Source organism: Hakea prostrata, chromosome 1 (assembly GCF_041222555.1).
Source record: "Hakea prostrata isolate BN-2017 chromosome 1, UWA_Hpros_2, whole genome shotgun sequence".
In the NCBI taxonomy this organism is placed as follows: domain Eukaryota; kingdom Viridiplantae; phylum Streptophyta; class Magnoliopsida; order Proteales; family Proteaceae; genus Hakea; species Hakea prostrata.
Genome location: NC_142600.1, coordinates 74538366 through 74554478, shown reverse-complemented (window position 1 = coordinate 74554478; position 16113 = coordinate 74538366). Strand labels below are relative to the sequence as shown.

General features: G+C 38.0%; 2 protein-coding genes across 2 annotated transcripts; both read right to left on the bottom strand.

Annotated features, from left to right (window-relative positions):
- Positions 1–3410: 3410 nt before the first annotated feature.
- Positions 3411–4703, bottom strand: LOC149030023 (F-box/kelch-repeat protein At3g23880-like). The gene has a single exon (XM_089144338.1). The coding sequence runs from the start codon at positions 4701–4703 to the stop codon at positions 3411–3413; it is 1293 nt and encodes a 430-aa protein (XP_089000464.1).
- A 2088-nt stretch (positions 4704–6791) lies between these two features.
- On the bottom strand, positions 6792–7874 carry LOC149030022 (uncharacterized). Its single transcript, XM_089152110.1, has 3 exons — positions 7704–7874; positions 7178–7510; positions 6792–6977 (listed from the first exon to the last, which is right to left on the bottom strand). Exons 1-3 carry the CDS (start codon positions 7780–7782, stop codon positions 6832–6834), a joined length of 558 nt encoding a protein of 185 aa, XP_089008236.1. The 5' UTR covers positions 7783–7874; the 3' UTR covers positions 6792–6831.
- Positions 7875–16113: the final 8239 nt, after the last annotated feature.

The window sequence follows — 16113 nt, the reverse complement described above, 5'->3', positions numbered from 1 at the left end:
AGGCAGAGAGCGGGGTGGTGGATCCGAAAATAAAGTATTTGGCGGGATTTTTATTTGCAGCAGCCACTGCTGGCTGCTGCCGACGGTCATGATCCAGCCACATGTTCAAATTAAGATCGAATGGTTAAGAATCACATAATGGGGATTTATTTGTAAATATTATTTTTATTTTTATATTTTAAGGATTTGAAGTTTGTTAATTTACAAAACCATACCCATCCTTTGCCCGACTTCAAATTCTAAATCGCCTAATTTCCCAAACCCTAAGTAGTCCTCTGCTCCACCTCTACCTTCCCTTAATCGTCCGGCCATCATCATTGTTCCTCCGCCACCGCCACCGCCACCGCCACCCATATTGCAAGGGAAAATATATTGTCAAGCCTTGGGAGATCAAATAGAAGAAGGTAGGGTGGGTCGCTTGATGAAACTATTGATTCCACTTTGGAGCAGGAGCAAACCGTGTTTTTGCCTCTGAATGTTACCTGTGTTGCTTTATAGAAGTACTGGTTCTCGTATCACAGATCTTGAGATGCGTTGGTATAAAATTTCAGCTGTTCTCTTCCAGTTCCTCGTTTACAGAAATTAAAACAAAAAAAAAGAAAACAGGCTTTCTTCCCCCTTATTTCGGATGAAAATTGTCGGTTATGAGGACAATAGAGCCAGAAAACAAGAAGGGTAGATGAAGATGGCTTTAGATCTATTTGACTTTCAATGCTTTGTCTTCGTTTCTAGAACATCATTGGTTCTATGGGGTCCCCATAGAATATTAGTGGTCCTATACCCTCTGTAATTCAAATTCTGGGTGGTTACAACTGTGCTACCCCAGTTTCTCTTCTTCTTTTTTAAGACAATTTATGTTCTGTTCCCAGCGATTTGACTGAAATCTCACTGCTTCAATTCCTTATTGTTTGTTTTTTCGAATCTTCAACTTCACACGTTATGATCTCTGGGTCTCTCCAACATCCCGTTGGTGGTAGTGGTGGTGGAACAACGATGGCCGTAGGATTAGGAGGAAGTGGAGGTGGAGCGGAGGAGCACAGGGTTTGGGAAATGGGACGATTTAGGATTTGAAGTCTAGGGGTATGATTTTGTAAATTTGTAAATTTTAAATACTTAAAATGTAAAAATGAAAATAGTAATGTGATTCTTGACCGTTAGATATTATTTTGATTACATGGCGTAATCACGACCGTCGGCAGCAGCCAGCAGTGGCTGCTGCAAATAAAAATCCGTATTTGGCGACAGTTTTCAATAAACCGTCGCCGAAAATGTTGTATCTGGTGTTTGAGCACGGATGAGAGTATATTTGATATTCGACGACGGTTTTTAAAGAAGTGTGGCCAATTTAAGATTTTTCCGCGACGGTTTGTGTAAACCGTCGTCGGGAAAAATGTTTGGATTTAAACATTTAGGCGACAATTTATAACAAAACCGTCGCCGAAAATACCGATTTTCCTACGTTTTTTTAATAAGTGTGGCCTTATCTTGATATTTGGCGACCGTTCCCGGTAATCATTAGGGAAAATGATTATTTGGCGACGATTTGCTAATAACCGTCGGGGAAACTTTATATTTGGCGACACTTGGAAAAAAAAGCGTCGCCAAAAGTGTCTTATTTTGTAGTGCTCATTCCTAAGTATATGTGCTCCCTCCTATGAATCGTAAGCTACAAAGAAAAGGTCTTCATTGAATTTGATGAAATCCCCATATAGGAAGTGTTAAACATGATAAGTGAATATATTCTGTTTGAATACGTCTATAAAGGATGGAAGGGGTTCAATCCTTATTAGCTTTTGGTGGAAGAAAACATTCAATTCCCGCCACCACGCTTGCAAGGTAAAAAACTGTTTGAAAGGGTAAAACCGAATGACATTTAATTTGAATAGAACTAAAACATATTAAGGAATGAAAGGACTCAAACAGTGGTTATATTCAGATTTTTTTTTTTTGGATGAATGAAGAAATAATGTACAAGGGGAAATAAGGAGGAGGTAGCAGCCCTTAATTAAGGTGCTAAAAAAAGAAAGTCCTAAAAGAGATATCAAAGCCAATGGCATTCCAAATTGTGTTTGAAGATCTGGAGTGGAAGCTCATCTTCTAGGATAGACAACATTAGGGGTAGAGCCAGGATTCAACATGGGGGGGTCAAATAATGAGAGTCTGAATAATCTCGTCATAGGGGATCACTGATGTTTTTCACCACACATAAGCAAATTGTCCCATACATATTAAAAATATAAGCAAGTTGTCGAGAATGATAATTTTACCCAAGAACGGTAGCATCATCGGCAACGGAGCTGTAGGGGTGTAAATGGACCGGATTCGGATCGGATAGTGGTATATCCATATCCGCATCCTATTATATTCGGACGAATTCGGATAATATCCTATCGGTTTTCGGACGGATTCTGTCGGATTCGGATGATAATCGGATAATTATTTTCTTAAGTAGATTCTTTTAAATGGGTATGAATATAGATTGAATACAAGTTTTCAACTACCTATTTACATATTTACCTCTTTTTTTTTGTGAGGGCGAGGTTTGAAATTTAAGAATTTAACAACTTTGGTAGCTATTTTAGTAGAAAATCTAGAAAAGTAGTCACATATCATAGGTAAAATTTATAAAAATAAGAATAGTAAATCTAAATAATTCATTTAATCGGATAATTGTATCGGACGGATAATATTCGGTAAGAAAGGGGTATACCATATCCGCATCCTATTAATAATCGGACGGATTCGGATACCCCTAAACGGATGTGGATGCAAATTCGGAAATGGATTTCGGTTATCCATTTACACCCATAGCAGGAGGATGCCAAGGAAATCACGCCAGCGATGGTGGTGGTTACCGAAGACGAAAGGGATTGAAATGAAAAGAAAAACCGGTTCAATTAAGTTCGGTTCATATGTTTGGGTTAGCCTGTAAAACTAATTGTAGATTCACTTTTTTTTTGGTAAAAAAAAGGAGTAAACTTCATTATATAAAATTGTTCAAGGCAGGAACCTGGACGTTAACAAAGAAGAATTAATCATGAACATTGTTGGAATATGCCACCAAGATCTAGAAAGAGCCAAACACCGAGCTCCTTTGGCTAGAAAATCAGCAAAGAGATTGGAGCTCTTAACAACATAGCAAAACAAAACATAATTGAAAACTGAGCAAAACCTAATAACCTCTGAGACTAAGCTATTACAATTCCAATCAAAGGAAGACTAAAAACCTCTTAAAGCTAAAATCGCTGGGAAACAATCTGAGTTATTCCTCATATTTAAAATACCCAAAAAGTATCATAAAATCAAGCCGTCCCTGACAGCTTCAAGTTCCAAAACTGTTGTCGATAAATCATATCCCTCTTTACATTTAAGCTATAGATTCACTTACATGGATGAATTTTGCGTACCTTTTAATTTGTTGGGGTCGGTTCCCCCTGGCTTCTTTTTCGCTTCTTTTTCCCTTTCGATCTTAAAGAAACTAGTGTCTCTACAAAAGTAGCAAAGGAATAGACATGGGAATGTCTATCGTCGCAACGATAAGGTCGACTACTCTTCATTTTTGTCATCTTTTGACTCTCTGGATTGTACAAAAAAGGCTCTGTAAGCTGTGATGCAGCAGCCATCGATGCAGCAGCCATCAACAAAATTTCCTGACCATCCTTAAAAAACCCTCTAAAATATACAAAGTACAGTTTTATGGTTTCAGGCAAACAAGATTTCATCTTAAAAACTTTGGTCCAGGATTCCCTCACTCCATACTCTTTCATTACCCATAACTCGATCGAATCCCCTTCTATTGGGAAACTAGTAGATACAGTGAGGCACCCTCCAAAATACCCAAGGCAAAGAAACATATCTGGCTGATAGAAAGGCAACCGCGACATCTCTTGGAACACTTCTTCGTGTAAATCGAAATACACTATTACATAAGGGCCCATGCCATCATCTTCATGATCTTCACCTGTTCTTCTAAAGGCCAGCCAATGAACAAATCCATCCACACAAATGGATGCTTTATGACCTGGAACCCTAATCTCATAAGGAAAAGGACGACAAATGTGTCTCCACTCATGAGAGTCATCACTAACTGTATATACAGTTACCGATGCTGCATCGTCAATGTAAGTAATCCTCACCACTTTATATTCCTTGGTTATCGGATCAAGGCCCAACCCGTAATATGGGTTGAGGTATTGGTTATCGGATCCTTCCTTATGTTGTGGAAGTAAAAGGAATTCCCTGGTTGCTGGATTGAGTAACCCTTCGCTCCAGCCATACGTGCTGCATGGCGTTGTAAAGCTTAAGCAAACCAAGCCATCGCATGAAGCTTCCAACATAATACATTCGAATCCCAATTTCTTGACGAGTAACTGTTGTTCTTCTCCTAATTCTCCTTTCATCTTCTGATCAGTACTAGTTGTACTAGTAGTAGTAGTAGTGCTGAAACAAGATTCAATCTTTGAGGAGTAGAGGGAACCGAGTTTTTCCTCAAGAATGTGAGTTGGGTCGTATGGGTTTTTCTCAGTTGATCGCTCCATGTGCTTAACAATGAAACTAGCATCGCTAAATAAAATTTTCCATGGTTTGGATACACACCTGAATCGCATCAAGGACTTCACTGGTAGTCTCGAAAGGATCTCTTCCGTTACTTCTGTTGGCAGTTCTGACGACGAAGACGACGAAGAGATTTCTGATTCTTCCATTTATCGCTCCTCCTCGATCGATCGAGTTTGATCGAGTTTTTCTTAATGGACGACGACCGTAAGGAACTAGATCGATCGATTTTGACAAGATTTTCTCACACCTCACAGTACTCTTGGTTGGTTGGGATTTAATTGTATTTATAAAGATTATTGTATAAGGATTTCAAAAAAGATAAGATAATTGTATCCAATTTGAATTTGAGTTGGATGCAATCATGCATGGAGCGGTTTATGAGTTGGGGTTAGAGTTTGATATCGATTACACTTCCTGAATAAATTAAACAACTGAGAAACAAAAACTTAATTTCCTACTTAGTCTTAATCAACGAGCTGGGAGGTGGACACGTTAATGTTGAATCACTGACTTGCAGCTGTAGCTTGCATCAGTACTTTCCTAAAAAAATTCAAAACTCCGACTTTATCACTAACCAGGACCATGAAACCGACTATGGTTTCTACGTGGACACGTTTCGTGCTGTGTACGTGTCAAAACCTTTGTACAACCGGTTTTAGATTAAGATATCGTGACCATAGAGGGAGGATCAGGATTGAGAATTTCTGATGAAGAATCACTTAGACTGAGCCTATGGGTTCGATCGGTTGGATTGACTCGGACCAACCTTGTCTTTGATGCGTTTGGAATTTCAGAGCAACAAGAGAACCAATCATTGAGCTCATGCTGGAATTATGATTACTTAAACGAGGTGGGGGTATAAATGCCATTTCAGTTTTCTCATGGTGGCGTAACCGACACGTAAAACTCCTCAACCGGTTCAGTGCCGGTGGTAACGTTGATGTTCTTGTGATTTGTAAAACGTTACTTCTTGTGTAAGCCACGGAAAGGAAGGATCTTGCTCGAAGAGAGGAAATTCGTTTCATCCATTCGTCTTCCTGGTAACCAATCTCTGATTTCCTTTATGATATCTTCATCACTTCTTCCTGCTCGTCGTCATCTCTGTGTTCCTGATAACATAAGTTTCATGGTCCTGGTTAGTGATAAAGTCGGAGTTTTGAATAAATGGGGTTAGAGTTTTAAATTTAGAATTTCAGTCATTAATTTTATCAAATCTAATCATCATCATTGAATTTTGTTTTTTTAACTTAATTTATGAAAATTGACCGCTTTCCCATAGATCCACATCCTCTGCAATTTCCTGTAATTCCCTCATATGATTGTGTCATGTGGCATTTAAGTAATCCAAAGGTTACCTAACAAACTGGAGTTTAAATAAAATTCAAATTTATGGGTGCGTTTAAATAAAATTTAAATTTAGTTTAAATTGGATAACTTTTGAATTACTTAAATGCCATATGGCACGATTGTATGAGGGAATTACAAGAAATTGTAGGGAAAAGAATTATAGAGAATGTGAATCCGTTTTTCCCATATAGAATTAATAGACTAATTTTTTCTCATACAATTTTTTTCACAATTTCTTCCCTACTTTCTCACATAATGTGTGGTGAAAAGCGCTAGTACTCGTCCAACAGAAAGGTGATCTGGACTCATTTTTTGGCCCCTTCAATGTTCAATCTTGGCTTAATAATCCCTTATTGAACTCTAATTTCTTTATAGAGCTTATAGAGAGAAAATACGTAGGGACGATCCTAGTCCCTTGCATTAATGAAAAACAACTTCTGGCTTCGAGGATTTCTTGAACAAGATCGAGCACTGAGAGTGAAAGTCAAGAGATCGAATTGTATGGAGCTAATAAGCTGTCACTGCGGTTTATTGAATTATTAGAAGTAAACAAGACTTGCTGCTTACAAGTTGTGATTTAGCTCATTAATTCTCATATAAATGTTAAGCTCCTCATGAATTTTGGAGATCTGGAAAGCTGTGTGCCGAGGAGATCATGGGTGTTTCTCATGGTCAAACCAACTCAACAATTTGATTTGAATAAGAAATTATTTATATAAATATAGATGATGTCTAGCACACCATATATATATATGCTAGCTTTCTACAACAATTCATCGTTTTGTATGAAAACACTACCCAACCAATCTCGAGAACAATAGATATTCGATCTTACACAGAAGAACCAAAGATGCAACGCTCATCAAGACCATGATGAATTCTACGTATTATATATCAAATCCATCCAAGGATAATGTCTCTATAAGTTTACTTGGGAGCCATAGCTGGTGCAGCAACGATTTTCATGTCATTGGAATTTGGAGCTGCTGCAACCAAACCAGCGCTTCGCATCTCAGACAATGCTCTTCTCGCATTTGCACCTTGTCCTTCACATAGTTTGGGAAGAAAAACTCCTGCATTCAACATATTGCAGAAATTAAATATAGGTTACTATGAACGCAACATCAATATATTCGGCTATTGCTTTCTTTGGTACTTGACCAGAGCGCCAAAAGTTGAGAAGCTAATGAAACAGGTTGAATAAGACCCTTTAACCTATTTCATACAAGGCTGGTCTAATCTAATGTCTCAAAGATAGATTTCATAGGCATACCTTCACCAGCGGCAAGATTGAAGAAGAGGTCAACAATGTTAAGGCAGCTATTGTAGCAGCTAGACGAGCAGAGCTTTTGGGTGAAGCGAGACTCTAGTAGGGCATCAGAGGAAATTCCCAACGAATTGCGGTCGACACCACAGGCCTCGATGCACTGGTCTGTTTCGATCAAGTTGCTCATATTATCTGCCTCAATCTCGGATGTTTTGCAACTGTAAACCTCCTCTCCACTCCTCTTCACGCTCTTCTCAAGAACACATCTTTTCCCTGCTGATGATATTGCAAAGGCACACTTGTCCTTCTCGAGTTGATCACAATTGATGGTTCCTTCTCCTGCAACAACATCGTATCAAAGCTTAGTTATCTGAAGATCCTTTTTGTCCAAGCCTCTCTCCATCCAAAAGTTGCCATCCTTCCCGTCCACCCATCGTGCATTCAATGGTCGAACGAGAAGCTTGGATAGAGAGGATTTAAATTTGCAAAAGGCATGCACATATATAGAAGCACATAAGCACATAATACATACCTAGTGTGCCTTGCACAGTGATAATCATGAGTGCAAGAGCCATGCAAGCCAAGGCCTTCAAGTAAAAGAGAGAAGCCATATCAGCTGGAATTACGTACAGGTTTAATTAAGTGAATGGAAAGCTATGCAATTGATATAGGGAGTAAGGAGAAAGAGTGGTTTGGGTTGGAATGAAGATCCATGAGATGGGTAATGCTACTTATAGGGTCCCTTCTGGGCTGGGAGCCTGAGAAACCAAGGAAGACTTGTGGATGGTGAGAAGAAATGAGAATACATGACTACCCCACATTCATGGAGAAAAGTAAGAAAGAATCTCTAACTACTTGAGAGATCTGTTGACTTGTATTAACTAATTTTCTTCGTTCTTTGGTCCTTAGAGTCAAAGCTAGCTCCCACAGTCGCGGTCGCGTCTTTTAAGGCTTAATTCTGTTCTTAACACTCGCTCTATTTCTTCGAATTTCCTGAGGTCTAAGTCACAAATCGTGAGTTCCAACGGCTTTGATCTTTGAATGAACACCAACCAAGTTTTTTTTGGTCTTCGCTGCTGCTGCTCCTTTCTCTTAGTCTCTCTAGCCCGTCATTCACGGTTAAGGTCCCTACCCAATTTTAGGCACGCAATGTTGACTGGTTTGGAGCGTGTTACACGAAGAGATTTGAAAACTCCAAGTTGATCAAACCCATCACAGAAACGTGTTGAATTAAACACAGTCAAGATCTTTCGTACTTTCAGACACGCAACACCTCTATTTTAACTTGTTCATCTTCGAACCCCATTCTTTCATCGATCACTTTCTGTGTTGCAGGTGTCTGTTACCGAACGTTCACAAATAATTTAGGTTTGCTTTGACGTTTCCGCCGTCAGGTGCGGAGGAAATCCGGTGTCCGGTATCGGCGCCACCATTATCGCCGGTTTGTGTTTAGATTTTGGGCCGGGCCTAAGTAAAGGGAACCAATCCGAACCCAGTTTGATTATAAAATGGGTTGGGCTTCATCAAGGGTTGTGGGGTCAACATAATAAAGTCCACAAAGCCTTATATTTCTGTGGGCCTGTGGCCCAGCGGCCCCAGCCCATTATGGTGAAGCCCATATTTTTGGGTAAAGGGAAAAGCCCATATTGGATCTCTGACTTTTATCCACCTTGATCATCAATGGGACGCAAGAAGAAGTGAAGAACAAACAATTAACCAAATTGAAAACAAGATAGGCCAATGTAGGGTTGGTTGAATGGCAATATACTAATATTCATATTTCTCAGTAGAGAGGTCGTGGGTTAGACCCTTTCCGGATGGGCAATTGAACTCCTACAATTAGGGGCCATCTTAGGGCACGTGGAGCATTTCTCTCAAGTTTGAGTCTAAATCTTCTACTAACATAGAGAATAAAATTTTCAATTTACATGGTTAAATTTATAAACAGTGTTCAATTTAAAAGCATAATTATATTTTTTCAAAAAATTCCAAAAATGTAGGAATCTAGATGTTCTCTCTCCTTCAGTCAAAAGATGAGTTTGCTTTTAGATTGAACGTGTTCATGAATCTAATTATGTGCGTTGAAAATTTTCCTCCCCATGTTGGTTTGGTTACATGAGTCTGGAGATTTCAAATATCTAGAGATTTTTTTTGGGTAAACAATATCTAGAGATTTCAAATCTATGAAGTCATAATTTATAAAATTAAATGTTTGGTTGTGGAATGAAATATGTGGATTCATCCTTAAAAGCTATTTGATCGACGTGATTTTTTTGAATGTGCAAATGTATAGCTTTTTTGAAATCTCTGGATTTCACCCCTTACCCATAAATCTACAGATTCACGTTTTTAGTGTAAAAAGGTGAATCTCTAGATTTCATGAATCTAGAGATTTTTACAACCAAACAGGTATAATTATCAGATTCATGAATCAGAGAGATTTGAAATCTCTGAATTCATGTAACCAAACAGGCCCTTTAGAGAATTCAAACTTCCTCTGCCATAAGTAGTTAGTTCATAAGTGAAGAAGATGAATACACTATTAGGATATCTTCTCAAAACAATGAAATAACTTAGATTCTATAAATTAAATAAAAAACAAACTCTCACCCTTGCACAAGAACCCCAACACTTCCAATTTAAAGGGGAAAGTGAAAGAGATATTTTCCAAGATCAAGATCCTACATGCTTTTAATGATCCTTTCCAAGTCAACCGACATCACAAAAATCATAGAATAGAAGACCTAAAAAGCTTTGAGCACTAGGGTTTTTTTTTGGGTAGAAAAACATCTTCATTCAATAGACGGCAAAATCGAAGCCGTAGAGATCAAATCTACAAACCAAGGAGTGGAAGTAGGCCAAACAATCGCCACCGCCAGAGACTGGGCCTTCCTAGTTAGGTGGTCAGCAACATAATTTACCTGCCTAGGAATAAAGTTAAAATTATATAGTTCAAAATAGGGAGTAAGATGTTTGATATTTGCAATGATGGCACTAAGTCTCTTCTAATTGGACCTACATTTTGAATGTAGCCCAGCACTTCTTTGCAATCTGATTTGATGATGACCTTTTCAAAGCCTTCTCCCAAAGCATATAGGATCGCCTGTCTGATTGCAAGAGCCTCCCCAACTGCTGCTAATTGAAAGCAACTGGGCTCTGATGTTGCTAATCTCACTCGCCTTTGTGAATCTCTAATGATTAGCCCGAGGCCCATATTTGGTCCACTTTCTTTGAAGCTAGTGTCACAGTTTACTTTGAACCAACCAATTGGAGGATGCTTCCAACTTGGGAATTGTTGGAGCGGGTCCAAGTTTCTAATGGGGGCCATGCTTTGATGCTGAGACAAATAAGTCCATTGGTTTGATTGGGCTTTTTGGCTCTCCAAAATTTATCATGGGCTTGTACAACCTTATTTGCTACATCTTCTGCCACTTCCATAGGGTTTTTGTTTTCCTTTCTAAAAAGCACGTTGTTCCTAGCCAGCCGTATGTGCCAACATATGAAGATACACAAACTATAGAACTTGTATGTCTCCTCTTTAGATCCCACCTTTATTTTCCTCAAGCCTTCCAACCATTGCTCCAGTGAAGGATTTGTTGGTGGAGTATAATCAAAAGGGCAAGTGAACCATTGAGCACTAGGGTTTCATCCAAACGTAAAGAGCAAATTGGGCACCCAAAATTATGGGAATGTCATTCCATTTTATGTTTGAAAAACATAGACACCCTAAAATTAGATTTTCATTGAATACATTAGTAAAGTTTGTCACTAAAAATTGTTAAATCACTGTTTATTTATTTATTTTTTCCTTCATATTTTGAAAGGGATATTTTGGAATTAAAAGAAAATAAACTGTGATTTAATGATTTTTCAGTGACAAATTAGACTAATGTGTTCAATTAAAAACCAATTTTAGAGTGTCTTTTTTCAAACATAAAGTGGGATGCCAGTGCTTTACGGCCTCCATTTTGGAGTGTCAGTGCAATTTGCTCAAATGCAAATTGTGTAAACCAACCTACAACTCATATCACCCCACCCTCATTGCCCTTTCTTTTCCTTTATTCCCCCCATACTTTGTTTTCGGAGAACAACGCAACATGTCCTAGTGGACCGTCTCTCCTCCTTACCCAAATGGATTTCCCATACCAACGGTGATATACTTTTCCCGTTGTGTCCATCAATTGACACTAGAGACATAGAGACACCAACACGTGAAGATCCCCACCCTACTATGCTTTGGAAAAGGAAGAGCCCTATCACTAGAGGAAGAAGAGGACAGCCCAACCAATATAGCCACCCTTAGCTATGACTTTGGAAGGCATCTAAGTGGTCCTACTCCTGACTCTACCACATCAATAATCAATCTTCTCTTAATAGAAATGGTTCCACAATCTTGCATAAGGGACATTAGTTTATGCCTATACCATTCTAACTGTCACATTCTTGTTAGAAATTTTACATTTTTCACTAAGCAAGACAATATAGCCAGTGGGAGTGATTTAAATTATTTCTAAAAATAAAAGGCATGGACATGTCCCCTCACAGAGAATGGGGACCCCTTTTCATATTTCTTTTTTATGGTATATATTTTAAACTAAACCCAAACAGTGGAAGACAAATTTAAGAAATTCCATCTTTGAGTATATTCCAGAGAGGGGTGTTTAGGGTGGTCCTGTTGGTTAAAGGTCACTCAAGCCTTCTCTGATGGAGATGGAATCCCACTCCATATTGTCTGAAATATGCTCTTCTGCCGAAAAGAAGAAATGGAAATGTCATCTAGGTTATTGAATTTTATAGCTTAGAAGTCATTCATAAAAGATAGTAGCCAAATAGAAGATGTACCCCAAATCCTCAAAAGTTTTCACTCTCTGACATGTACAACATAGACACCAATGCCAGTAATATTTCACTCTCTTACTTAACACGGACAACATAAGATAAGAAAATTTATAACTTAAAAGAGAACTAGAAAAACAGAGCAGAGAAACCAAGCTCCAAACCCGTGATGAGAAACTTCTATGAACTGCTTTACTGTTCAATCTTCCCTCCTCTTTACGATGTTCTTTTTCACTTTTTAGAACTTTAAGTTGGTGGAGTATATTGGGTTCTCATGATTGCCAAAACTTTGGGCCATATGAGTCTTTCTCTCTCACAACAGAAAAAAGGGTCAAACCCATACATCTATGGAGCATAGAAAGCTTATGATTGCACCAAAGAGGTTTAATGACTTTAATCATTTTCTGGTTAAGTATCTCAGAACTTCATTTCTTAGATCTCTCCTCCAAATTGGCCAGTCCCAAACTTCACAGATAAAGAAGAAAAAATTAAGAATCCTAAGTTAGTTACTAACACAATACACATCATACATCATATCCTTGGTTCCCAACTGTTGGGTCTGGTCCAAATGGGCTAATAAAGAGACCCATATAACAGGTTCTATTTTTACTCAATTCACATGAGATGGATCATGAAAGGAAATGCTTTCCCTGGCCTTATAGAATGAAATTGGAGACATTGAGAGTGAAAGATGAATAAACCATGAAATTGGTTTCCTCAATAATTCACTCATTCCAGCCATTTTCATTAAAACATACCAAACTGTTCTATTTGTTGATATTAATTGTCCAACCAACCAAGTGTTTGGTTTCTTTCTCATTTACGTTTAAGATTGTCCAAACGTGACATCAAATATTGAAGCCTTCATCAGCTAGCTGGATCACCACTAGAGAAAATAAATGATAATCACGATAAGATCTGTGTCATTTTCAGGATCTAATTAAGCTCAGTATTCTTGACGATATCAAGAAGAGAAATCAAGGATCACTCATAATGAAGAAGTTGCAGAAGTAGTAACTGGTTTCTGTAATCAACGTTTCAAGTCGGCTCAGATGTCACTATTGACAGTTACGCCCAATTGATTGGATGTTCAAGATTGGAAGTAAACCCATGAACGGAAAGCAAACAAGGATGAGAAAATATGCACCACATATTTGCCAAGTAACGGTACCGTCTTTCGGTGTATGTTCCATGTTTCATGTATGCTGTGCTTACCAAACTTGGGATCCTTCACCTTCTCCATGAATCACAGTTACCTGAAATCAAACAACAACCAAGTCTCAGAAGCCAACAATCTTAGCTTCAGCTTTAGCCACCTGAAACCTGATCTTCAGGAGAAGCTACAACTGAATGAAATTAAGTTAGATGGCTTTACAAAATTTATTCATCCATCCATGAATGAAGCTCATAAAATTTTGGGTTTTTCTGTAACCTGAACATATTAGAACTAGGAGGACTAACTTCATAACAACTCAAAGAGCAGTAATGGTGGAACTGAATTGGACAAACCCTGCACACCTGTCTGCAATATTGGAGGCTATATCAAATAAAAAAACTGAGAACTGGTTCCAGTACCGACATGAAACAACAGCCAAAGAGATCAAGGAGCCAGACACCAACTGGTCCTTTGAGGACCCAAATTGGCCACCAGCTGGGAAAGGCTACAGTAGTACAGTGTCACAATAACAAACAGTTGGGCTACATATCAAACAAAAAAGCATCAGTCCTGCAAAATTTAATGTGTAATCCAAATCAAATTAAATTGCTCATCTTAAGGCCCTACAATGCAAATTCAAATAAGAAAACACAGAACTACTTACTTACACTGGATCCTCTACCAGGTATCATATTGCATTCAAAATGTGAAGAATTAGATAGGGTTTCTTCGTTAATCAGTCTCCACAGAAACTGAGAAGAAGCTCGAAAATGTCAAGTAAGTAAGAAGGATCAAATTTTATCTACAAGTATATTAATAACACAGAAAGTTTTCTACAGAAGTGATGAAGAGACTCATCATTATTCATCCCAAAAAAATAAAGAATAAAAAAATAAAATAATAATGACCCATGATCCAGTCTTCGAAGACTTGCCATCCTCTTTCTATACTATCTGTTCATCCACCTAGTTACCGGGCAAAAGATTCTTAAAGTTCCAGAATTCGACGTTTAAGACACATAAAATAACACCAAAATCCATTTAACGACCACGACCATCGCAAAAGAATTCATCTCTTCTTCTTTTTTTATTTTTTATTTTTTATTATTGTTCTTTTATTTCCTTTTTCCCCTTTTCATCGTTGGCCGAAAGAAAGAATAAGAACATGTACAGAAAAAGATCACTCAGAAAACAAGAAAAACAAACTCTGATCCTTAACCTTAATATTGAGAAAAGAATTAAACTACCTTAAAAACGTACTTGGAAGTTAACACCTACCTCCGGTAGAAGCAAAACCGCTGTAAGATATGAAGACTAAAAGCATATCTTTGTAGAAGCGCAGCTTGAAATCTGTGATTCAAATTGTTAAAAGCCACAGATGGAGAATTCCGAAGGGATCACATGATCTAATGACACTTAGCTGAACTGATACAGAACTGAAACCCTAATAGTCTTTGCTGCATCATTCACTGCTGCTAGAGAATTGGATCAATGCGATCCCTTTGGAACTCACCAGCTGCAACTAAATGAATCAAACGAAAAAACCATTTCTGGTTTTCCATAAACCGCTTTTTATTGTTTTTCATCCCCGATCTCTACTTTTAATTCTTTGAGCCCGTTCTTGGGTTCCGTTTTCTTTTATAGAGCGCGAAACGTGTGACTGTTTTCCGTCACTGTCTCGCCGTTACGTTCACGCCTTCGTGAAGAGCGGGAAAATCGAAATGACTAAAACACCCTTGAAACCCAATAACCTAGAATGGAATAGTTTTTGCACTTTCACTCGTACATGTATAACTATATAAGTGGAGGACCGGGCTGCGTCAGTTTTTTCAAAATCTAGGGGTGTCAATTGGTTTGATCGGGTCGGTCGGTCTCGGCCGGCCTATTGGTCTAACAAGGTTATACCTTCTATGACATTTTTATTGTTTTGGGGGGTACAATTGTACAATCAATCTAATTACATGACAGGTCTAGTTTCTAGATCGACTCATTTAATAGTCGGTTCAGTGTGGTCTAGTTTTTTGCCAGACCAGTTGGGGTCGGTTTATCTGGTCTAGGCTCAAGATTGACACCCCTACTTGCAAAAAGTAATAAAACATTGAAAAACCAGGTAATAGGTTTGGGGTACCCTAGCTAAACACTCAACTATAACTTTGACCCTAATCAGGGTTATCTTGGGCTTGCCCTGACTTGCTCTTTACAGCCAAAACTTGAGGTGAGCTAAGGCAAATTTGAGCCATTAGAATTAGGGGTGTAAACGAATCGGATTCGGATCGGATAGTGGTATATTCATATTCGCATCTTATTATATTCGGACGGATTCGGATAATATCCTATTGGTTTTCGAACGGATTCTGTCAGATTCGGATGATAATCGGATAGTTATTTTCTTAAGTAGATTCTTCTAAATGGATATGAATATAGATTGAATATAAGTTTTCGACTATCTATTTTCATCTTTACCTTTTTATTTGTGAGGGTTAGGTTTGAAATTTAAGAATTTAACAACTTTGGTAATTATTTTAGTAGAAAATCTAGAAAAATAGTTACATATCATAGGTAAAATTTATAAAAATAAGAATAATAAATTTAAATAAGTAATTTAATCGGATAATTTTATCGGACGGATAATAATCGGTAAGAAAGGAGTATGTCGGACGGATTCGGATACCCCTAAACGGATACGGATGTGAATTCGGAAGCGAATTTCGGTTATCCATTTACACCCCTAATTAGAATCAAACTTGCGTGCCTACTTGTAGTGTTACTACTTTCTCTAGGGTTATAACTCATCATCCGATTTTGATTTATCTAATTGATTCAATGTTTAACCCATCTATAAAAGCCCCGTAAGGATTTTCTTTTGGTTTAACCAATACAACCAGTTCGAGGTGAATATTGAAACCATTAGAATTATCTAAGTTGTTCCAACAAAGCAAAAGACTCTCTAT

Bases quoted from the DNA above. Each gene is read 5' to 3' on its own strand.
- LOC149030023 (XM_089144338.1), bottom strand. From the start codon at position 4,703: ATGGAAGAATCAGAAATCTCTTCGTCGTCTTCGTCGTCAGAACTGCCA.
- LOC149030022 (XM_089152110.1), bottom strand. From the start codon at position 7,782: ATGGCTTCTCTCTTTTACTTGAAGGCCTTGGCTTGCATGGCTCTTGCA. The intron at 7,511-7,703 runs GTATGTATTATG...ATGTTGTTGCAG, and splicing joins CACTGTGCAAGGCACACTAG to GAGAAGGAACCATCAATTGT. The intron at 6,978-7,177 runs GTATGCCTATGA...TGTTGAATGCAG, and splicing joins CAATCTTGCCGCTGGTGAAG to GAGTTTTTCTTCCCAAACTA.